The 24115-nt window shown below is 41.7% G+C and overlaps 3 protein-coding genes across 3 annotated transcripts in view; 2 read left to right on the top strand and 1 right to left on the bottom strand.

The window, feature by feature from the left end:
- LOC311063058 (pyrin-like) overlaps positions 1-24115 on the bottom strand; it is a gene marked incomplete at its 5' end in the record, with an annotated part of 670464 nt that overhangs the window by 206836 nt on the left and 439513 nt on the right. The window lies entirely within an intron of this gene.
- The window catches only part of LOC311063927 (uncharacterized protein), a gene marked incomplete at its 3' end in the record, with an annotated part of 53771 nt that overhangs the window by 16742 nt on the left and 12914 nt on the right, over positions 1-24115 (top strand). The window lies entirely within an intron of this gene.
- On the top strand, positions 304-19709 carry LOC311063928 (translocation protein SEC63 homolog; the record flags this gene model as incomplete). The annotated part of the gene is made up of 9 exons (XM_084083560.1): positions 304-326; positions 856-955; positions 12546-12654; positions 14212-14306; positions 15532-15664; positions 16766-16924; positions 17337-17428; positions 18232-18357; positions 19483-19709. 6 exons carry the CDS (start codon positions 304-306, stop codon positions 16918-16920), a joined length of 615 nt encoding a protein of 204 aa, XP_083939686.1. The 3' UTR covers positions 16921-16924; positions 17337-17428; positions 18232-18357; positions 19483-19709.

Here is a 24115-nt window from a genome sequence, read left to right as displayed (position 1 = left end):
TAATTTTCCATGAAGTCAATAATAAAAAGTAAGAGTAAATTAGGATTTTAATATGTTTATCTACTTCATTGGGTCTGCGCACACACGCACGCACGCATGCACGCACGCACGCACGCACGCACGCACGCACGCACGCACGCACGCACGCACGCACACACACACACACACACACACACACACACACACACACACACACACACACACACGCACACAGGGCCACGTAGTAAAACAGATAGCTAAGCAAACGGAGGAACCAACGCTACGGGTTCAGTAGACGTGTTGTTTGACATTGACCCAGCGTCAATGGCCTCTGGCTGGCCTGCTCTGTAAACATCTATGAACCCTGTAAGACCGGGAACGCATCTGTGTCATTTTTACATTTCTTTGGGCTATTCAAAAATAGCAGATCTATAAGCTCATAGCGTGGCACCGAGTGCCTTTTTTCGCCATTCTATATGTCACACAAAAGTAGCAAAAATATCCGATCTACAAGCTCAAAACACGTCACAGTGCGACGTGTTTTGAGCTTGTAGATCTGCTATTTTTGCTATTTTTTTATTGGAATCCTGAAAAGTAACATTTGTATTTAATTTCAAATGCATTTAGTTTAACTTTATGAACTTAAATACAAATACATTAGACATAAAAAAGACAATAGAATGTTAATACTAGTCATTAAGCTACTAATATAGACTGAAGAATTAAAGCGGGTCATGTTTGCATGTTTGGAATCATAACAGCTGAAATCAATAATATATCACTATTCTGATATTAACCTGGGCCCCCGGGGCCGCCAGTTGCCCATATATGATGTACAATGTGTGTTTATGTGTGGTTATCTCTCTTCTCTTCCAGAACAAGTGCGTCTGAAGAGTTTAAGGAGGGTCCATGGGAGGTGTTTGTGGTATCGGCTCCGGCTGATGAAGTCACAACAGAGCATCGTTCCTACACTAAAGTGAGTTCAACTGTGTCCATCTGTGGTCTAACAATAGGAACTACAGTGTCCATCTGTGGTCTAACAATAGGAACTACAGTGTCCATCTGTGGTCTAACAATAGGAACTACAGTGTCCGTCTGTGGTCTAACAATAGGAACTACAGTGTCCGTCTGTGGTCTAACAATAGGAACTACAGTGTCCATCTGTGGTCTAACAATAGGAACTACAGTGTCCGTCTGTGGTCTAACAATAGGAACTACAGTGTCCGTCTGTGGTCTAACAATAGGAACTACAGTGTCCGTCTGTGGTCTAACAATAGGAACTACAGTGTCCGTCTGTGGTCTAACAATAGGAACTACAGTGTCCATCTGTGGTCTAACAATAGGAACTACAGTGTCCGTCTGTGGTCTAACAATAGGAACTACAGTGTCCGTCTGTGGTCTAACAATAGGAACTACAGTGTCCGTCTGTGGTCTAACAATAGGAACTACAGTGTCCGTCTGTGGTCTAACAATAGGAACTACAGTGTCCATCTGTGGTCTAACAATAGGAACTACAGTGTCCGTCTGTGGTCTAACAATAGGAACTACAGTGTCCGTCTGTGGTCTAACAATAGGAACTACAGTGTCCATCTGTGGTCTAACAATAGGAACTACAGTGTCCATCTGTGGTCTAACAATAGGAACTACAGTGTCCATCTGTGGTCTAAAGCATTGGTTCTCAAAGTGGGGTCCGGGGACCCCCAGGGGTACTTGAGGGAGTTCCAGGGGGTCCCCAGCTAAATTATATTTAGGAACCAAATGGACCCTTATGGGTCTGTAACTCTGAGAGTTAAATTAACATTGATTGAGATAGAAATGCCATTAAAAGGGGGTCCGTAGTTTAATGCATGTCAAACTGGACTCCTTGAAATTTAAATGGCTGAGAATAACTGCTAGAGAGCCGTAAAAAAAGTCTCTTATTGGGGGTCCCTGGCATGACTTTTCAAATGGTGGTCCGCGGGCTAATAAGTGTCAATTTGGGGGTCCCTGACATGAAAAAGTTTGAGAACCACTGGTCTAAAGGCAGCTCTCCACCGCACTGACGGAAGGCGTTGGAAATGGTCTTTTGCCGACAACGTGCCGTTGGGTCGTTAGTTCTAGTCGAACGTCGATGGCCGACCGAACTTGCTCGGTCGCATCCCGACTGGCTAGAGCCCGTCGATAGCCGCTGGGTGGTGAAGAGGGGGCAGAGTGTTTTTTTTTCGTTTTGTTCCAAACTAAAGGCTCCAGTGTTGTAAAGTTATATATAACAGGTAGTTCCGACCAAGCAATCTGATTGGTTGAAATAGCTTTCTAGCCGTGCTTCAAACCAGCATCATAGCACGGGCCGAATCACATTAATAAATCACTCCGCACTGCAGTCCGCGCCTGCTTAGACCATATATGGCACAGCTGTGCTGTGACGTCACGCTGTCCCACGGTACGAAAACAAACAGAGTATCCTGACCCACTGCCGCCACCGGAGAACAAACAGCTACGCAAAATGGACTATGTTGTTAATTTTTATTTATTTGGTGGACTTACGGTTGAAAATAGCCGGTCTACAAGTTCACAACGCGACGCGTTGTGAGCTTGTAGATCGGCTATTTTCGCCGTGCGATACCTTCGTACGACGGAGCATATAGCCTACTGGAATCAGCTGTGTTGTGCCTCAGCTGTGTTGTGCGCTCTGAGTGCCTCAGAGCGCTGCTACAGGGACTATTTAATGTCTCAGTCAAATAAACTCTTCTCTTTACAGGGAAACATAATAGCAAAACATTTTTATTATGAATTGCCCCACAATATGAATACATTTGGATGTGTTTTGTTGGTAACTGTTGTATAATCGCAATATTACACTCGAGGGTGTGCTTTACCTACATTATTGGCACTTCAGTGATGCTGGCGGAACTCGGCTGCGCCTCGTTCCTGACCGCATCACTGGCGTGCCAATAATGACGGTAAAGCACACCCTCTCGTGTAATATTGCTTAATTATGACCTGGTTCAATGTTGAACATGAGAGTTATTCCCCTCACAATGTGCTGCGCTGAGGTGATTTACCACCAAGATGGTCTGCACAAACATCATTAAACTGATGATGACTCCATCACGTGAAAACATACGCACGCCACAAGCTTGACAAGCTTGGAGTGTGTCGACCTGAAGCCTGAGTTAGAACTGTTATCACATCATGTCTCACACTGGAATGAGCAGATCTACAAAAGGTTGAAGGATGTTCTTTACTTTAGTTACATCTTGTCCAGGTACACATTAGAGTCAGGCTTATGTTTGTTTGTGAAAATTTAAGATTTCATTTGTTCATATATTCCTTCCTACTAGGGGTGTGCCGATACACTCATTTCACCATACGATACACGATATTGGGCTCACGATATCGATACGATACGATATATGGCACTTTTTTATTATGAAAATATATGGGGGGGAGGGCAGCTTTTCAAAAACGCCAGAACGATACATATGGTCACGTAAACGTATCGTGATATATCACGGGACGCTATATGGGCACACCCCTACTTCCTACCATAAGTAGTTTATATATGAACCAGACCAGTTGTTCAATCCGTGCGTGCGTTCACTGTGTTGCATGCGTGTGCACGAGCGAGTACGGACAGTTGCAGAGTAGCCTGGGCAGCATTCCATTTTCGGGTATATGATCCGGTCGGGAGCGGAAGTAAAAAAAACAAAAGTGGCCGGATGGGCAGAACCGGAAAGACGTCTCACCCCAATATAGGTCCGTCCTAATAAAATCCTTGATGCAGCATTGTTTAGCTTATTTTATAAATGTAAATGTGCGTGCACTATCCAGAGACTATTTAGCGTCTGTATTATCCCACGGGGAAATTCTATTCCATTTAAATAGGGATTGGGGAACCAAAACAAAGCCGCACCGCAAAACCGGATGGGCAGAATCCGGAAAAAGGATTCTTTTTTTCTTTTCTTTTTTTTCTGTAGGCGTGGCCTAGATCGGATCATATGGGTCTTTAGTAACGCAGACCAGGCTTTCCTCCGAGGTGGAAAGACTGGTGATGCGAGGTTAGTTGCAGAGAGTTGTTGGAATGATGTTTGGCATTTCTCTCACTCTCTCTCTGTGTCTCTCTCTGTGTCTCTCTCTGTGTCTCTCTGTCTCTCTCTGTGTCTCTCTCTGTGTCTCTCTCTGTGTCTCTCTCTCTCTGTCTCTCTCTGTGTCTCTCTCTGTGTCTCTCTCTGTGTCTCTCTGTCTCTCTCTGTGTCTCTCTCTGTGTCTGTCTCTCTCTGTCTCTCTCTGTGTCTCTCTCTGTGTCTCTCTCTGTGTCTGTCTCTCTCTGTGTCTCTCTCTGTGTCTCTCTCTGTGTCTGTCTCTCTCTGTCTCTCTCTGTGTCTCTCTCTGTGTCTCTCTCTGTGTCTGTCTCTCTCTGTGTCTCTCTCTGTGTCTCTCTGTCTCTCTCTCTGTGTCTCTCTGTCTCTCTAAACTCTCTGCCGTCGTCCCCTCTGACACATGTATCATTAGGGCGATCACAAATCTAAGTTGACGATTAATTGTCACTCAAATAAATGCGATTAATGATTTTAATCGTGTGTTTGGCCGTTGAGCATTGGAACATATGAAGCCTTTTAGGCTTCACAGAGCAGATATGACTAATAACTGAAATATACAAAGAAATTATTGACATATTATTGACATATAATTCTAGTAACCTCACGGTGGTGGTGACTTGGTTGGGTGGACTCTTCATCAAACTGCGCATGCGTCGTTGCCAGGTTTCGCGAGAGAAACAAGCAGCAAGGTCTATGAAAACGAGGCCAAACCAAACGAACCCTATACCACCAACATTGGCCCTACAGCGCTTACAGTACGCCGACATGGCAACACCGAGACCCCGCCCACTCTCTGCCTACAATTCTTTCTGTGGACAGTAAACACACCAGACGGACCCGGGGGGGGCGAGTAACATGCCTACGCCATTCTCCGTGCTGATATATATATATATATATATATATATATATATATATATATATATATATATATATATATATATATATATATATATATATATATATACGACGGGACGCGCGCGGGGGAGAAACCGCGCGACAGGACGTGCATTAACCCCGACTTTGCTACTACTTTCGTATGCGCCCTTCACCGGGTATGGTCTAGTAATAACAATAATAACCTCGGAGCACAGGTCTCCGCCAGGCGAGGTGGTAAAACTGTTCCTGATTAATTCTGTCTTACCTATTTATATTACATATTGTGATGTCACGTGAAGCTTGACCAATGTTAGGTGTTCACAGGACAGACAAAGTGAAAACATACTCTCCACCATGCCTTCGGCCTGGCGGAGACTTCGGCCTTGGGTCCACTTTCTGACATCTTCTTTAAGAATACGGCGCCAGCTTCATCAACCTGAATGTCTTCTAGTTATTTAAGTGATCTGTAGCGTCTCCTCTTACTGGTGTAATGTGCTCGTTGATGTTGTCTTTAATCTATTGAATAGTCTGTGACCAGTGCCTTCTTTTCCTTTCCAGCAATCTTTGCTGTGTCATGTTGTCAGCATTTGTGGCTCGTCTTCGTCTTTTTGTCATTTAGGGATTCAATTGCTCTTTGTCTCTGTTTCTTAGCTTTGGCTTTCTGCTGTCGGCGTTGCGCCTTTGCTTCTTCATGAGGTTTCAGACGATGATTTCCTGCTTCTTCAGTTTGCGTAATGAGAGTTAGTTGCATTGTGTGATCTCAGCTGTGATCTCTGTTTGTACTGGAAAGTACTGTTCCTGAATGATCCTGTCTAAGCTATTGATTACCTCACTTCCAAAGACATAAATAGTCTTTGGAAGTGACACACCTATTTATAGGATTTTATTTCGTCATGCGTCCCTATAGCCAATCAAAAGCATTGGTGACAACATATTGTCACGTGTCACCTGAAGCTTGATCAATGTTAGCTTGGCTAGGGGACACACACACACACACAGCGGGACGGGAACGAAAACATACTCTCCACCATGCCTTCGGCCTGACGGAGACAATAATGATAATGATAATAATAATGATGATGTCACAGATCAGTAGTACACTGGTTGGTAGTTATTATGAACTCCTCCTCCTACCATTCTGTGGTTTATATTTCACCCACAAAGGGGTGAAATATAACCCTTTGTTATCTGCACACTACACAAGGAATAATGAATCAATTAAGACCTGGAACGCATCTGTGTCACTTTTTCATTGAGCGAAAAATTTGACACTTTGGCTATTCAAAAATAGCAGATCTACAAGCTCATAGCGCGGCACTCGGTGCAGATGTACAAGCTCACAGCGTGTCACTTCGTGCCGCGCTGTGAGTTTGTACATCTGCTATTTTCTGAAAAGTGTGAGAACTACTGATTTTAGCAGGGATTTGTAGAATCTGCCTCAAGTCTTAATGTTTTGTTTTATTGTCTCCTCTGTGTGTGTGTGTGTGTGTGTGTGTGTGTGTGTGTGTGTGTGTGTGTGTGTGTGTGTGTGTGTGTGTGTGTGTGTGTGTGTGTGTGTACAGGAAAGCAGCGTTGCTGTTTGGCTGGGTAGTGTTCTTGCTGCTAGCCTACAAGGTGTCTAAACTAGACAGAGAATACCAGGAATATAATCCTTATGAAGTACTAAACCTGGACCAGGTGAGAGAGCGCGCACACACACACACACACACACACACACACACACACACACACACACACACACACACACACACACACACGCACACGCACACTTACTTACTTACACACACACTCTATATAATCATTGTTATATAGAGTTTGTTCAGTAACAGGGGTTTTCCAATTTCAATAGTGCATACATGGGCAACAGGCGGCCCAGGGGCCACATGCGGCCCCCACCTTCACTTAATGCGGCCCACAGGTTAATATCAGAATAGTGATATATTATTATTATTATTATATAGGTTATGCCTTTTACCGGGGCACGGGGGCAGTATGACTTTTGAAAGGCAGTAGGTAGGCACCGCCGCCGGTAGGCAGCGGTTCCGGTAGGAGACACAAAGGAGACTCTTAGTGTCTCCTACCGGTCCGCTGGTCATCAAATTATTGGCTTAGGAATGAGACGACAACAAAAAAATATTCATGAATTCAAGTGAAAAAAAAAGTCATTTTGGGGTGAACTATCTCTTTAACTTGTAGCTGCACAGTAATAATTATTAATTCAATGTTTTATTTTTAATTCCTAGGTCAGTGGTTCTCAAACCTTTTCATTTCAAGTACCCCATAACTCTGAGAGTGTACAAATGGAACCAAATGGACCCGTAGGGGTCCATTTGGTTCCATTTGTACACTCTCAGAGTTACAGAACCATAAGGGTTCATTTGGTTCCATGTGTATACTCTCAGAGTTACAGACCTGTAAGGGTCCATTTGGTTCCATTTGTACACTCTCAGAGTTGCCCAGATGGTCCCTGGACCCCTCTATGTAGAACCACTGTCCTAGATTGGTTTAAATTACATACCGGTATCGGGGAAAGAAAGAAAGAATGATATTGGTACATCTCTACTTTTTTTCTCTTTACACCAAATCTCTATTTTCTGTGAATGTTGGTCTATTATGTCATGCTCTATTGTTTTCCACCACACTCTCATATGATGATGAATAACATATTGCTGTAGTGGTTCACCATCATGGACAAAGATTAAAACAAAAAGATCGTCCCTAGTAATGAAATGAGAGCTCTCACAAAGAAGAACTTCACCCGCTCTTTAATCTAGTAACTTTGACAAATATATAGTTTGATCTGATTTGTCCAAGAAGCAATGTGCTGTCACTGACGTTCCACCCTGATTAATAATAATAATAATAATAATAATAATGTTTAATTAATGTATTTCAGGGTGCCTCTCTATCAGAGATAAAGAAGCAGTATTTATTAATAATAATAATAATATTTAATGTGTTTCAGGGTGCCTCTCTATCAGAGATAAAGAAGCAGTATTTATTAATAATAATAATAATATTTAATGTGTTTCAGGGTGCCTCTCTATCAGAGATAAAGAAGCAGTATTTATTAATAATAATAATAATATTTAATGTGTTTCAGGGTGCCTCTCTATCAGAGATAAAGAAGCAGTATTTATTAATAATAATAATAATAATGTTTAATGTGTTTCAGGGTGCCTCTCTATCAGAGATAAAGAAACAGTATCGAGTTCTATCGCTGAAGTTCCATCCTGATAAAGGTGGTGATGAAGCCACGTTCATGAGGATCGCCAAGGCCTATGCAGCGTGAGTGCTTGCGCCCCCCTGTGGTTGTAGCATGACACAACAACAACAACAACAACAACAACAACGTGGTCTTATATCGATGCCTGGCCAATCACGCGGCTTCTCTCTCATTCTCTTGTGTTTTTTTTGTGTCCACAGTTTGACCAATGAGCAGTCCCGGCAGAACTGGGAACAGTACGGCAACCCGGATGGGCCAGGAGGTCAGTACAGTTCAATTCAATCTTTATTTTCAGAGCCAGGCAGATCCATATCACAATTCTAAAAACGCCAATGGTTCCACAGTCTAGAGGAGAACCTGACAGAACTATGTGTTGGGTCCGTTATGACATTGGTTCTCAAAGTGGGCTCCGGGGACCCCAGGGGTCCTTGGAGGGGTTCTAGGTGGTCCCCAGCTAAATGTGTTACCGTGACTATTTAAGGATTAGCAGATATTCAAGCTCACAGTGCGTCACTTTGTGCTGCGCTGTGAGCTTGTGTCAGTGTTTGACACATTTTGGAATATGGCACAAAACATTTTCAGATCGGTCTCCCCGGCCAATTATATACAAATATGCATTTGGGGGTCCTTGACATGAAAAACTAAAGTCTAAGAACCACTGCTTTATGACAGCGATGATGTCATTTACTGACTCAGATGCGGCCCCACACATAAACCTGTACATAAGGTTATGTAGCACAGCAGAGCAGTGGGTACCCCAACACTAACAAACACATACACCTGTACATAAGGTTATAGCACATAGCAGTGGGTACCCCAACACTAACACACATCTAGCTTGCTCTGGAGCTTGGTGGAGCTCTCAGCAGAGCCTCATGCAGTCTTTATAAGCCACTGTGAGTTGTCTGATGCTGCCTTGTCTGCAGTGACACCACAGGGGGGCAGTATACAGAGTTATACAGAGTTTTTTAAATTAGAAAAGCTGTTCTCTAGGCCAGGAAAAGGTTTGGAAGCATGCATCAATGCATTTACATAGTTTTGACTATTGATTTGGTTCATACAAAAACAGTCCTAAAACATGTTTAACATTACGTGAAATATGTAACGAGCTGCGTGAGAGCGGCTTACTGTGTACAGGACGTCACACGCCAAAAATAATAAATCTACAAGCTACGTTGATACTATGATACGCTGGTAGCTTGTAGATCTGTTCTTTTTGTCACGTGACACCTCGCTCAAGTCTGTTTTTGGGGCTTAGCACGCTGGAGTAAGAGCCTCATATTGCACCATATGACTGATACAGGCCTGGAAATGGAGAAAAATACTTTGGAAGTGTTATGGAAAAAGTTTGAACATTCATTGGAAAAAATGTGTGGGAATCCTGAGTGTAGAAAAGGATCTAAAGAGAGAGATCTTCACAGGTACTAAACACATGGTACATTTGTGACACAGTATGTTCGCTTGGGCATACAGCTCCTTGTCATCTGAAAGGTCATTGGAGATACTATGGCCCCAAATAAGTATCTCACTGCACACACTAAGGGCAGTGCCAGACAGATAGAACGTCACAACCTCACTTACATTTTTTCACTATTGTTGTATTTTCATACACGGTACCGTGGGTGGCAGACACTTGTGGGGGAAAGCGAAAAAAAAAAAAGGTTTACAGAAGTTGTCATGAAAAAAAACACACTTATGTAGAATAGTTATTGTGAAAAATATACCAGTTAACGATAATATCAAAAACAACTTTTGTTTAGTTGAAAAAACGTTACACTGTATAACTTCTTATTATAACTTTTTTTAATTGACAACATCCTGCTTGATGGCAAACACAACCTGTGTGTCTCTGTGTCTCTGCAGCCACCAGTTTTGGCATCGCCCTGCCTGCTTGGATTGTTGACCAGAAGAACTCTATGCTGGTATAGTTACATTATTATTGTTGTTATTTACTGTACCTGGCATGAGGGGCCATGTTTTTCTTTTTCAGATTCATTTTTTATTTATTCATTTTTTTATTTCCCACCAAAAATATGAAAAATAAATGTAAAAAGTCATTGAAAAAAACACAGCCTCCTCATGCATTAGAACACACATGGGCAACATACGGCCCGGGGGCCGGACCCGGCCCTTTGACCATCTCAATCCGGCCCGCCAAGTCATATAAAAAAAAAGAAATGCCCCCCCCCCCCCCAATTTTTTTTTAAAAATATCTACATTTTAAAAGGCTGCCATATGTTACGGGTTTTGAGACAAATTAATTAAACTCCAATTAATATTAATTCATATTTGCCATTTGAGTACATACCTGCATTCCTCCATCCGTATGTACTCAAATGTTTTATGTTTACAATGTAACAGTGAAACAGTCTGCTGTGAGTTCATCATATAATGAATGCGATGTGAATGCAATGTGTTTTATCAGTGACCTATGGAGAGGTGCATATCAGATAAGATAAGATACGGCATTGACGTGGATTGTTTCATGTGATCTATTCATTGTAATCTCGTACAAAGTACACCAGAGTGATACAAAAAGAAAGAGAAAGATCAACATTTTGTTGATGAACATTGTTGTTGTGAAAGCAAGGACCTTATTCTAATGTAGTCTGGTATGTCTACCAAATTCATGCAGTTTCAACATCATTCAGCACTTACAGTATGTGTTTCAAGTTTCAATTCAATTGTACAATGAATGTGTGGCCCTTCACTCATTTTATCGAAGATAGTGTGGCCCTCTGGAAATAAATGCTGCCCACCCCTGCATTAGAAGGACAATGTCAGTCACCAGAACCATGGATGTGGTTAAAATGGAGTTTGACGTTACAATGGGTTTGTATAGGAAGGGGACGTGTCTGATAAAATTAATATCAAATATAATGAATGAAGTGTCTGTGATGAAACAGAAGCCTGAGTAGACGTTAAAATGACCCCCAACATGTTGGAAAGTGAAATATCTACTTAAGTGGTTAATGTAATTTAGTATTCAGACTCATTCTAATGCATTATTGTGTGTAATTAAGTGACGTTACACACTTTTATTGTCCCAGTACCTCACTGGGGAATATGGTTTTATGGTGTTAGTGTAGCAGAGTAGTCCTTGCTTTTCATACTGATCATAAGAGACTGTATTGTTTAATAGTGATCATAAGTGAAAGTGACTGTATTCTATAACACATTCACTGCCAGGAATGTTAATGAATTAATCCGCCTCTGCCAGCGTGTGAATGAGTTAATAGTGATCATAAGAGACTGTATTATGTTTAGTAGAGATCATAAGAGACTGTATTGTTTCATACTGATCATAAGAGACTGTATTGTTTAATAGTGATCTTAAGAGACTGGATTATGTTTAGTAGAGATCATAAGAGACTGTATTGTGTTTCATACTGACCATAAGAGACTGTATTGTGTTTCATACTGACCATAAGAGACTGTATTGTGTTTCATACTGACCATAAGAGACTGTATTGTTTCATACTGACCATAAGAGACTGTATTGTGTTTCATACTGACCATAAGAGACTGTATTGTGTTTAGTAGAGATCATAAGAGACTGTATTGTGTTTCATACTGACCATAAGAGACTGTATTGTTTCATACTGACCATAAGAGACTGTATTGTGTTTCATACTGACCATAAGAGACTGTATTGTGTTTCATACTGACCATAAGAGACTGTATTGTTTCATACTGACCATAAGAGACTGTATTGTGTTTCATACTGACCATAAGAGACTGTATTGTGTTTAGTAGAGATCATAAGAGAATGTATTGTGTTTCATACTGACCATAAGAGACTGCATTGTGTTCCAGGTGCTGCTGGTGTATGGTCTAGCCTTCATGGTCATCCTTCCTGTAGTCGTGGTGAGTCACAACGTTCATAATGTCTCTGTGTCGCCTCAGTAGATCTTCCTCAGTATATCTTCCTCAGTAGATCTTCATCAGTAGATCTTCATCAGACATTCCTGATGAAGATCCTTGTGATGGAAACGTTGAACTAAGTGTCATTTTAGATTATTTTCTTTAGATTTTTTTTTTTAGCTATAACCCATTAAGGCCTGAGTCCCATTCTTAAAATGTTTTTTAAATCCTTGAAAATCCTTGAAAAAATATATACAAAGAAAAATGTTCACGATTCTTCAAAAATAACACCAAAGAAGTCTAAAGTGACACAGATGCGTTCCAGGTCTTAATGGAATAACCATTATTTTATACTTTGGGCTGTTAAAAAAATAGCAGATCTACAAGCTCATAGCGTGGCACTCGGTGTATGAGCGCTATGAAAATAGCAGATCTACAAGCGTGTGAGTCTTCTAATTCTATGTAGTTAGTTTTAGTCAACTATAATGATAACCCTGGTCATGTCTCTCTCTCTCTCTTAGGGGACATGGTGGTACCGCTCCATTCGCTACAGTGGAGACCAGATCCTCATCAACACCACCCAGCTCTTCATGCACTTCATGTACAAGACCCCCAATATGAACATGAAACGTGAGTCTTTACCCTGCGTTAAAAGACCCCCAATATGAACATGAAACGTGAGTCTATACCAGGGGTGGGCAGCATTTATTTCCAGAGGGCCACACTATCTTCGATAAAATGAGTGAAGGGCCACACATTCATTGTACAATTGAATTGAAACTTGAAACACATACTGTAAGTGCTGAATGATGTTGAAACTGCATGAATTTGGTAGACATGCCAGACTACATTAGAATAAGGTCCTTGCTTTCACAACAACAATGTTCATCAACAAAATGTTGATCTTTCTCTTTCTTTTTGTATCACTCTGGTGTACTCTGTACGAGATTACAATGAATAGATCACATGAAACAATCCACGTCAATGCCGTATCTTATCTTATCTGATATGCACCTCTCCATAGGTCACTGATAAAACACATTGCATTCACATCGCATTCATTATATGATGAACTCACAGCAGACTGTTTCACTGTTACATTGTAAACATAAAACATTTGAGTACATACGGATGGAGGAATGCAGGTATGTACTCAAATGGCAAATATGAATTAATATTAATTGGAGTTTAATTAATTTGTCTCAAAACCCGTAACATATGGCAGCCTTTTAAAATGTAGATTTTTTTTTTTTTAAATTGGGGGGGGGGGCATTTCTTTTTTTTTTATGACTTGGCGGGCCGGATTGAGATGGTCAAAGGGCCGGGTCCGGCCCCCGGGCCGTATGTTGCCCATGTGTGGTCTATACCCTGCGTTAAAAGACCCCCAATATGAACATGAAACGTGAGTCTTTACCCTGCGTTAAAAGACCCCCAATATGAACATGAAACGTGAGTCTATACCCTGTGTTAAAAGACCCCCAATATGAACATGAAACGTGAGTCTATACTCTGTGTTAAAAGACCCCCAATATGAACATGAAACGTGAGTCTTTACCCTGTGTTAAAAGACCCCCAATATGAACATGAAACGTGAGTCTTTACCCTGTGTTAAAAGACCCCCAATATGAACATGAAACGTGAGTCTATACTCTGCGTTAAAAGACCCCCAATATGAACATGAAACGTGAGTCCTTACCCTGTGTTAAAAGACCCCCAATATGAACATGAAACGTGAGTCTTTACCCTGTGTTAAAAGACCCCCAATATGAACATGAAACGTGAGTCCTTACCCTGTGTTAAAAGACCCCCAATATGAACATGAAACATGAGTCTATACTCTGCGTTAACACATCCAATCCGGGAACACATCTCTTGTCATTTTTAGATTTCTTTGGCTTTTCAAAAATAGCAGATCTACAAGCTTGAGCTTGTGGATCAGCTATTTTTGAAAAGTCGTGGAAATTTGTGCAAATCTTTAAATATATATATTTATTAAAACAAACATTTGTTTGTTCCAGGGACCGCCCAGAAGCAAAGATTTGAGTTACAAATGTTTGCTTTAAAAAAAAATGACTCATTTTCACGATTTTTCAAAAATAGCAGATCTACAAGCTCGTAGATCTGCTATTTTCCCTAAATAATGACGTGATTAATCTTTTGTCCTAACGTGACCTTTCTGACCTCCAGGGTTAGCCATGGTGCTGACGGCAGCCTTTGAGTTCGACCCTCGCAGCAATAAAGACGCCACCATCAGACCTACAGACAACATTGAAGTGCCACAGGTAATACTATAAGAATACACCTTTTATAAAGCGCTTTTTGAAACCCTGTTACAAAGGTAATAATTAGAGTTCTCAACGGGCCTGAAAATTAAGGCCCGGCCGTAACTGGGCCCTACTGGGCCGGCCCGATGCTCGGCCCGGCCCGGCCCGAACAATTACCATACTTTTGGTCCCAAAGACCAGAAAAGGTGTCATTAATGTGCTTAATGTCCTCAAAGTCACGCATCTAACACGCTTTGAACTGAGCAGATTGGACCTTCTGTTCCAGAGATAATGGCCAAAACATCTTGAAAGCGGCCACTTTCGCCGATTGACTTTTGGCCACTGCCGTCCGTTTTTCTTTAATAACACAGGTTAGGGAGGACTGACGGTGACAAACTAGATACCTGAGTAAAGTTCACTTTGAGCTGCATCCAACACATCCAACACATCCACTGACATGTCCGTCAGCCTTACCGTCAGGCCGCTAGAGGCAGTTGAAATGTATTTTTGGGGGTAATAGGCCCGGCCTGAAAACGTCGGGTCGGGTACGGTCGGGTTAGGGCAGAACTCTAGTAATAATGTGGAGTAACCCACTAAGACCTGAGGTGATTCTTAAAAATGTTTTCTAAATTCTATCAGTTTTCTGAAAAAAATCAAAAAAGTTTTTTTTCAAGATTTCAAAAATAGCAGATCTACAAGCTCATAGCGCGGCACCATTGCCGCGCTATGAGCTTGTAGATCTGCTATTTTTGAATAGCCAAAGAAATCTAAAGTGACAAAGATGCGTTCCAGGTCTTAATGGGTTAAAGAAAGAGTCAAATCTTTAAGTAAAGACCTGGTTTCACAAGTACGTTTCCATGTGTGATTTTAAAAGATGACACTTGACTTTTCTAGCGTCAAATCCTCAGGCAGGGCATTCATTCCACAGCTTAGGTGCCTGATTTTTACGTGGTTGCACACTGGTGTGGCCTGCGGGAAAACAGCAGATCTACAAGCTCACAACGCGTCACATGCGCGACACGTTGTGAACTTGTAGATCTGCTGTTTTGCTGAGCCCGACACCGCAACACAACCAAGTATAAATCAGGCTCCAGGTGCACTAATAACTAAAAAACAATACTGATATTTTCTGATATGCATTTTTTTTTGGTTAACACATCGGGTGCCGAACACGGTCTGAACCGTGTTTTCAGTCTTTTTTTATTATTTTTTTGACTCCCTTCCCTCTCTCCTGTCCCTGCAGTTGATCCGTGAGCTGGGGAACATCAACGTGAAGAAGAAGGAGCCTCCGTTCTGCTACCCGTACAGTCTGAAGGCCAGGGTGCTGGTGCTGGCTCACCTGGCACGCATGGAGGTGTCCGATGACATAGAAGAAGGTACTGTTTTTCTGGGGGTCTGTTTTTATGGGTGGTAGCGCAGTCTGGAGGCCATATACAAGCTCATAGCGCGGCACTGAGTGCCACACTATGAGCTTGTAGATCTGCTATTTCTTTTTTTTTTATCGTGAAAATGTGTGCAAATCTTCTAATGTATATATAAAAAATTGCCAAAATCACCCAATATGCTTCTGTTGTACTCCTTGTTTTGAGCGACCTGCCAGCACACACCTGCTGAGAGGTGTGTGCCAGTCACAGGTGTGTGACTGTCACCTGAACATGGGTTCTGTAACTTTGTTGAGTTAGTGTTGATGCTCCAAGCAGCAACACTGACCCCATGGAAAGATGCCACGTTTGTCCCTTCAGGATAAGGACCGTGCAATAGGGCAAGTGAAGCTGGTGTTCTGTTACGCAGATTACACATCATTTGATGTCAGCCCTGGTACCATTTGCAGGCATGTGTGTGCCAGTCACAGGTGTGTGACTGGCACCTGAGCATGGGCCCTGCAACTTTGACATCTGTCTTTGGTACCGTTGTGCAAATCTTGCCTGTAAATCTATGGTTCCTCAGTGAAGCAAGGGGTCTTGGGTTGGTGTCTTCCTTGTTGACTTCACCAGTCTCACAGTAGTCCTAAGTGTGTAAATGGTACCAGGGCTGACACCAAATAATGCTGTCACACTGCTTAACGGAACACCAGCTTCACTTGCCCTGTTGCACGGGCCTTATCCTGACAAAAGTGGCATCTTTCCATGGGGGCAGTGTTGCTTTTTGGAGCATACACACACTCAACAAAGTTGCAGAACCCATGTTCAGGTGACTGGCACACACGTGTGAGGCAGTCACACACCTGTGACTGGCACACACCTGAAGCCCGTTGAATGTCATGAATGTCACGACCGTTTTGGCACATTTTTGCTCGGCGCTACCCACACGTTTGCCTGTGTTGCTCATTCCACGAATGCCCGATGCTTACAAGCTGTACCTCGTTGTAAAGGTGACTAATCACCGATATATATAGCATTAGGGGATTGTGGAATAGTTGTCTGGCTACGAAAGAAACACATCAGGTGTTGTTGTGTGTTGTCTTGTGTTGTGTGCAGGACAAGGTGAGGTGTTTCTATGGGGAAGCAACAAGCACGGCCAGCTGGCCTCAACAGAACCATTCCTACCTTCACCCTCCCTGCTCAAACGTTCCTTAATGGGCGAAGAAGCTGTCACCCATGTATGGAGTGGCTGGACACACATTGTCGCCTAAACAGGTAAACCATAAATCAGCCCCCATAATGTCCGAGAATCAAGGCTATTATAACAAAAATAATGAAAACTAAACATTTGTGTTAACCCATTAAGACCGGGAAAGCATCTGTGTCATTTTAGATTTGAGCCATAACCATTATTTTATACGTTGGCTATTCAAAAATAGCAGATCTATACGAGCTTGTAGATCTGCTATTTTTGAAAGAGTTTGAACATTTGTGCAAATCTTTGAATATATATTTTTTTAAAGCATTTTTAACTCAAATCTTTGCTTCTGGGGGGTCCCTAAAGCTTCAATAATCAAATGGCTGTTGCTTACAAATAGAAAAAACTTCCCTCAGTCCTGTCAATGCCTGTGGTTGTCTTTGTCTTTCTCTGTCTCTACCCCGATGGCCTCCTTTTATTGTCTCTCAGTGAGGTGAAGCTGAGTCAACTAAGCATCTTTCCTGTCTGACCGTATCGTTCATGAGATCTTAGAGGCTCTCTCCAGCTCACAACATACTCTGGTAAGAAGACTTGCACTTAATGGTTGCTGTCTATGAAGGTTTAGATATTTGACTCATTTTCTCTGTGTATTGTCCCTTTAGCAGCAGAATGTTTGTCCCTCCCTCTCATTTAACCCATTAAAACCAGGAAAGTGTCTGTCCGTTTAGATTTTGTGTTGGCTATAAAAAAAAAAAATAGCAGATATACAAGCTCACACTTCGTGCCGTGCTGCAAGCTGCTATTTTTTTGAGTGGTGCCAACCACTCCTACATTTGACTTTGTCCGTGTGTCCGTCCGTATGTTTGAGCGTGACTGATTGGTCAAGCTTCACGTGTCACGTGACAACATATTGTTGCTGATTGCAACACAAGGATGCAACCAGTTACACTTTCAAAGGCACCACTCTCTTCACACTGGGTGTGATTTTTGAGTGGTGCCGAAGGCAACCACTCCTATACATGACTTTGTCCGTGTGTCCGTATGTATGTATGTATGTATGTATGTATGTATGTCTGTCCACAAACATTGATGACAACATCAATACGGGTCAATACGGGGCTCATCAAAGGCACCACTCTCTTCACACTGGGTGTGATTTTTTTTTTTTTACGTTTTTGACAAATCTTGAAAGTGAGAACTACGGATTTAGAAGCTATTTGTAGAACGGGCCTCAGGTCTTAACATATTATTCATTTATTTCCTTACAAAACCACACTAATCGGTTAGAAAGATCCAAGTTCAGTGAGTCTAATTATCTTGTCCACTCATCACAGAACTAATTTACCCTCTTCCTTTTTATTTCTCTCCTTCCTGCTCCTCCTAGGCAGACCACCTTCTGCGCCGAGGTGGTCCTTCACAGCAGCAGCTGCAGGGCTCACTAGATCTGGAAGTCCCAGAGGAGAAGGTTCCTAAACGGGCTGAAAGGCTGTATGATCTGGAGACATGCATGGTATTGTGACTGTGTGTGTGTGTGTGTGTGTGTGTATGTGTGTGTGTGTGTGTGTGTGTGTGTGTGTGTGTGTGTGTGTGTGTGTGTGTGTGTGTGTGTGTGTGTGTGTGTGTGGTGTGTGTGTGTGTGTGTGTGTGTGTGTGTGTGTGTGTGTGTGTGCGCGTGCGCGTACCGTGAGCTACATAATGTATTGATATGCGGTCATTAGTAGCTTCAAAGGTTAACTAGTACTATATCAGTTCTCCAGATCATATAACATTAATTAGTCCCTTTTCGCTCTGTAGTTACAAACTAATGTGTAAAGACATCCCATGTTGTTTATAATAATGTTGCCAACTTTTCTATGTATGAATTCCTTGAAGACTTCTACTGTGTGTGGAATGGACTGCACTCTAACATGCTTACTGAACTTTTCCATTTGAACATGAGTTGGTGAAGCCATTCATGTTGACACTCATACTAGTCATGTCATACTGTAGTTTGGAATTCCAATACTGAAAAACTAAGAGCAATTTCACTTTCAAAACATGTTTTAGGGTCTTTTTTCTTAACGTCTACTCTGGCTTTCACGCATTAGAAGGACAATATCATTCACCAAAACCAGGACATGTGTTTTCTTTTTTTTTTTTTACTTATGATTTTTATCCCGCGATTTTTGTAACCCATTTTTCACCCGGTGCCAATTTCCTAAGTGATCCTGGGCACTACACCAGCCCTACACCAGCCCTACACCAGTGCTACACCAGCCCTACACCAGCCCTACACCAGCCCTACACCAGTCCCCCACAGCCTAGGGAGGCCAGGGCCGAGCTCATGCTTCCTTCAGTGCATGAGAGCCAACTGACCTTCTTGTCACCTGACAGGGGGGAGTTTCCCTGGTTGGACGTAGCGCGTGGAAGGAACACGTTATTCCAACCAGTTCCCTTCCCCTCCATCAGGCGCCCCGGCTGTCATGGGGGAGGCGGTATAGAGACCAGGATTACTACATGTTAGGGACATGTGTTTTCAATGAATCTAACAGGGTTAAAATGGGTTCATATAGGAAGGGTCTGATGAAATGAATGTCAAATATCTAAATACTGAATCAACCAACTTAAAAACGTTGTTTCCTTGTTGTCCTTCCAGACCCTCCAGGAGTACAGGACGTGAAGGATGTGGAGCAGTCCAGGATGACGTTCTCCAGGTCCTGGATCAGAATCTCCGATTTATTTTGCCAATACGTAATGATTACAAAAAAACTCTTTTGCACAGAACGGTGTGATCTACAGACAGTACACAGTTTGAATGTTAAGAACTGTTTTATTGTCCTTATGCAGGGAAAATGTGCCGTGCATACAGAACTACTGCTTAAACATTGGAACAAAAATAAAATGACATATACAACATCCTGTGTCTTCTATTCACAAAGATTTGAGGTATAAGTATAGTCCTGAGAATCAGTGTTGCACTTGTAGTGAAAATAGCAGTAGGTTTGCTATTTTCACCCTTTTCAAAAATTGAGACACTAGGTCTCCACCCGCCCGTGAAAACAAAGACTGCCTATACCTCGCAAGTTAATGTGTGCAAACATTTAAAGAAAGAAATGTACAAAAATAAATAACTGTAGCATGTTCCATGCTAGTTCATACGCTATAAAAGTATTAAGGTAAGAAGTGTTTTCAATAAAGTGCTATCTCACAAAATAGCAGGTGCATAACGGCACATGAACATTCAACAGGTGAGGTACTGTACGTTGCATTTTCAGGTCTAGAAAATAATTGTAATAGCGTCAGGATACAGATTAGACAAGTGACATTGGAAGTGATGACCCAAAGAAATGAGATCCAAAATGGGAACTGGAACACTGAAAATGTAACAATAGTGCAAAAAAGGTTTTAACAGAAGAATAACAGGCACTAACACTAACTAATCATTTGGGATCCACTGCTCTTTAGTCATCCTTACACATCTTCCCTGAAAAGATCATCTGTGAAGGAAAACTGCCCATATTCCCGCATTCCTGAGGTAGATCGCAGATGTGAGGCAGATGTGTGTGGTAACATTGTGGTGGTAGTGTTGGATGCAGATGTGTTTTGTGTAGAGTTGGATGGGAATGTGACCGGTGCTGCTGTGTGTGTGTGTGTGTGTGTGTGTGTGTAGTGGTGTTGCTGATGAATACTTGTGTCCATAGGGTTCCATTTCATGTAACACAGTGGTTCTCAAACTTTTAATTTCAAGGACCCCCATAACTCTCAGAGTTACACACCTTTTAAAATGCACAACAGTACCCTGACTCTGTTTGACCCGAATGGAACAGAGCCTTCATTAGTATCATTGGTAACACCTGTGAAGGAACTAAGAAGAGGCCCAATTTCTCTCCAAAATGGCTGCTGTGCATAGAGCCTATTCCACCTTCATCAGTCCCGGGTTGGCGTCCTCTCGCACAAATGCGCTCATTCCTCCGACAGCGCAGTGCTCCGACGTTAAACAGTAAACCCGAACCAAACCCGCACCCTAACCCTAACCGCACGCGGATGCCACATAGTCGGAGAAAAGGTCTGTCGGATTAACGCATGCCTCCCCACGCTCCAGGCCTGCTTGCAACAGGTCTTTCACCTGGGCAGTTAAATCCACGCTGTCATCTTGTGGTAACCCCACTATTATGAGAGAGACGTTGTTTTTTACGTCCTGCTCAATCTTTTCCATTCTTGCGCACATAATGCCCACTTCCAAGTCCAGATTGGAATGCACCTCCTTCACGGCGTTCTCCAGCTCCTTCTCAAAGGCAGCCTGGCTGTCCGCTTTTCCATTACTCCACGCAGACTGTCAATGTTATTATTGACCTGCTTTTCCACTGCAGACTGCATACGGTCCATTTTCACATTAAGCGCTTTGAGTTCATTCATAACGGCAGAATCACCGCTCTCACCTTCCGCGTCTTTGTTCCTGCGGTCGGCGCGTTGTCTCGTCCTATCAGCCATACTGTTGTTCAAAACAAGACTTTTCAAGCCTAGTAATACACTCCTGGTATTTATAAACATGCTTGGCAGATTTTTCAGTATTTCACAAGTTTATTCAAGTTTGTGGAGACAAACAGCAGGACAAAGGGCTCACGCGGCCATCTTGGTCTATTCATCATATTCATATAGTGTGCAAATCATATTGAAAGATTTGCACACATTTTCAATTTTTTTCAAATAAATTGCAGATATACAAGCTCGGTGCCGCGCTACGAGATTGTATATCTGCTATTTTTGAATAGCCAAAGAAACCTTAAAATGAAACGGATGTGATCTGAATATAATGTATGAAAATATAAAGGGTCATTAAAATAAATACATTTAAAAGCAAAAAGCAACCAATGAAAATGTCTCCTAGCATGAGGTGATAACCAGCTGAGCGTAGCATACATGAAACAGTGATGTGTACGGTAAGCAGGCCTGGAATTTCGTCATTTTAGGGGCAAGGCCACTTGGCCTTTGGCGTTGTAATTTTTCTGAGGGCACAAAGGCCAAATGCCAGGGCAGGAAGGCCATAAAAAAAGAGACTTTTGCAAAATACATTTCTGGATATTACTCCTAGAGATTTTGTCCAAAAAATCTTCCTTCTCTCTGTGGTGCATATTGAACTGTGCTTAATCAGGTCACATGATCACTTCACAGCATTTATAATGAATGGCCTCTCGTCATGTAAACAGTAGACAGATCTCTGACTCCTCCCATTGAAGGAGTTGCAGACTGACATATATAAAATGACAGGGAGACACCCAGAGTCGTGTCAGTGAGCTGGTCCTTGTTGATGCAAGTTAGTCTGTCTTTATACTTCCTCTGTCTCTCAAGACCTCCATCAGGATTTCAACATTGAAGCAGGTAAGATACTGAGACCTCTTGTTTTTTAGTGACATGTAGATGGGAAAGTGTGGCCTAACCTTTGACTCTTCCTATGAAACCCATGTCTATAATGCCAGTAACAGTATCTATCTATTTTTTTTTTTTTTTTTTTTTTTTTTTTTTTTGTTCTTTATTTACCCAGGGTAGTAGCTGAGCACAAGTGCTCATTTTCAGCAACGCCCTGCACATAGAAACACACAGACAGACAGACAGACAGACAGACAGACACATTAAAACCTGGGAGCTGACTAGTACAACCACAGTCTTACTGTTGGCCACTACGCAGCTCCACTGGAGCAGTTGGGGTTCAGTGCGTTGCTCAAGGGCACGTCAGTGGTGTTGGGGAAGTGGTGAATATTCACTTCCCCACCCAGATTTTTCCTGCCGGTCCGGGGATTCGAACCGGCAACCTTCCGGCAACGAGGGCGCTCCTCTAACCTTTAGGCCACCACTATCTGGTCACTTACAGACTTGTTTCTTTTGGCCAGGATAATAGGATAAAACATTAAATATAATATTATGCACCAAAGGTTTCTGCCTGTAGCTTCAGGATTTACTTCACTTAAAGCAAACATTCACTACATAGTGACTTGTAATCACACTATAATTAAAGTGTAATATTCTTTAGCATAATTATAATGTATTTACTATGACAATTATAATACATCTTTACCAAAAATGTCCGGGAGCATATATGAATTATGTCATATATGACATTACTTTGTGCTAATATGTATTAGTGTTATAAGCAGATTATAAAGCGTTATGAGAGTGTTTTTTATACATGCAGTTTTTGCCTTTGTATTTCTTTACTGCACTGCTGCTCCCCATGTGAACTTGTATTATTTTGTATTGTTCTGATTGAACTTTTAATCTATGCTATTTTAAGTACCTCTTCCATTAAGGAAAGGTTTCCAAATAAGCCTGGTGGCTTCATCCTTTTCTTGCACAATAACTTGTTTTATTTGAACGTATTGTTTCTATTTTGTATTACAATGTGCTAATAAACTAAACTAAACTTTATCCTCTGATAGGTTCTCGCTCGTCATAGAACAACCAAAACCATCAGGAGGATCGTCTCGTCATCAGGTCTCCTTTTCTTGTGAGGTGAGTGATCTGTTTTTAACTAAAGTTTTCAAATAATTGTAGTGGAGTAAAAGTACAATATTTGCCTCTGAGATGTACTGGAGTAGAATATTTGAAATACTCCATTAAAGTAAAAAAAATACCTAAGAATTGTACTTAACTACAGTACTTGAGTAAATGTACTTAGTTACTTTACACCACTGTGTTTACCTTTAGATTAAAATAATCTTACATATTCTAACATTATTCACATTGAAACCAAGAATCTATCATCAGTCTATCATAAGTCTTATGACACATATTATAGACACACATTAATCTGATGATTCAATCAGTTAACAATGGCTCCATCGTCAAATTATCCAGTCATCAATCAGTTTACAATGACATCCTCGTCCATGACAATGACAGGGACACAACTCGTGATCAAAGGATCCAATCATTTGTTTAATTGGCTTTGTTGAGGCTGGCCAATGTTATCAGGAACACTTCTCTACCTGTGTGTCTCCTCCCAGCTGGTCTCTGTATATAAGCAGGACATAAAACACATGTTATGTCAGTATATAGTAACCGCTCCCAGCTGACACTGTGTGACTGACTGCAACTGTAAAGACATTCAACAATTACATTTAAATTGCATTCCATCCAAACAGATTGGCATTTCTACAGACGAGGATTCATCAGGACTTGTGACAGGTAAGGACTGTAGACACGATCACATTGTACTGAACTGAATTGAATTGCAGTGATGGAAGAAGTACTCACATGTTTTACTTAAGTAAAAGTATCAATACCCAATTGTA

The sequence above is a fragment of the Gymnoscopelus microlampas genome (assembly GCF_963454915.1).
Source record: "Gymnoscopelus microlampas genome assembly, chromosome: 16".
NCBI classification, from domain to species: Eukaryota; Metazoa; Chordata; class Actinopteri; order Myctophiformes; family Myctophidae; genus Gymnoscopelus; species Gymnoscopelus microlampas.
The sequence above is the reverse complement of the archived record's forward strand: the minus strand, read 5'-3'. Positions and strand labels throughout refer to the sequence as shown.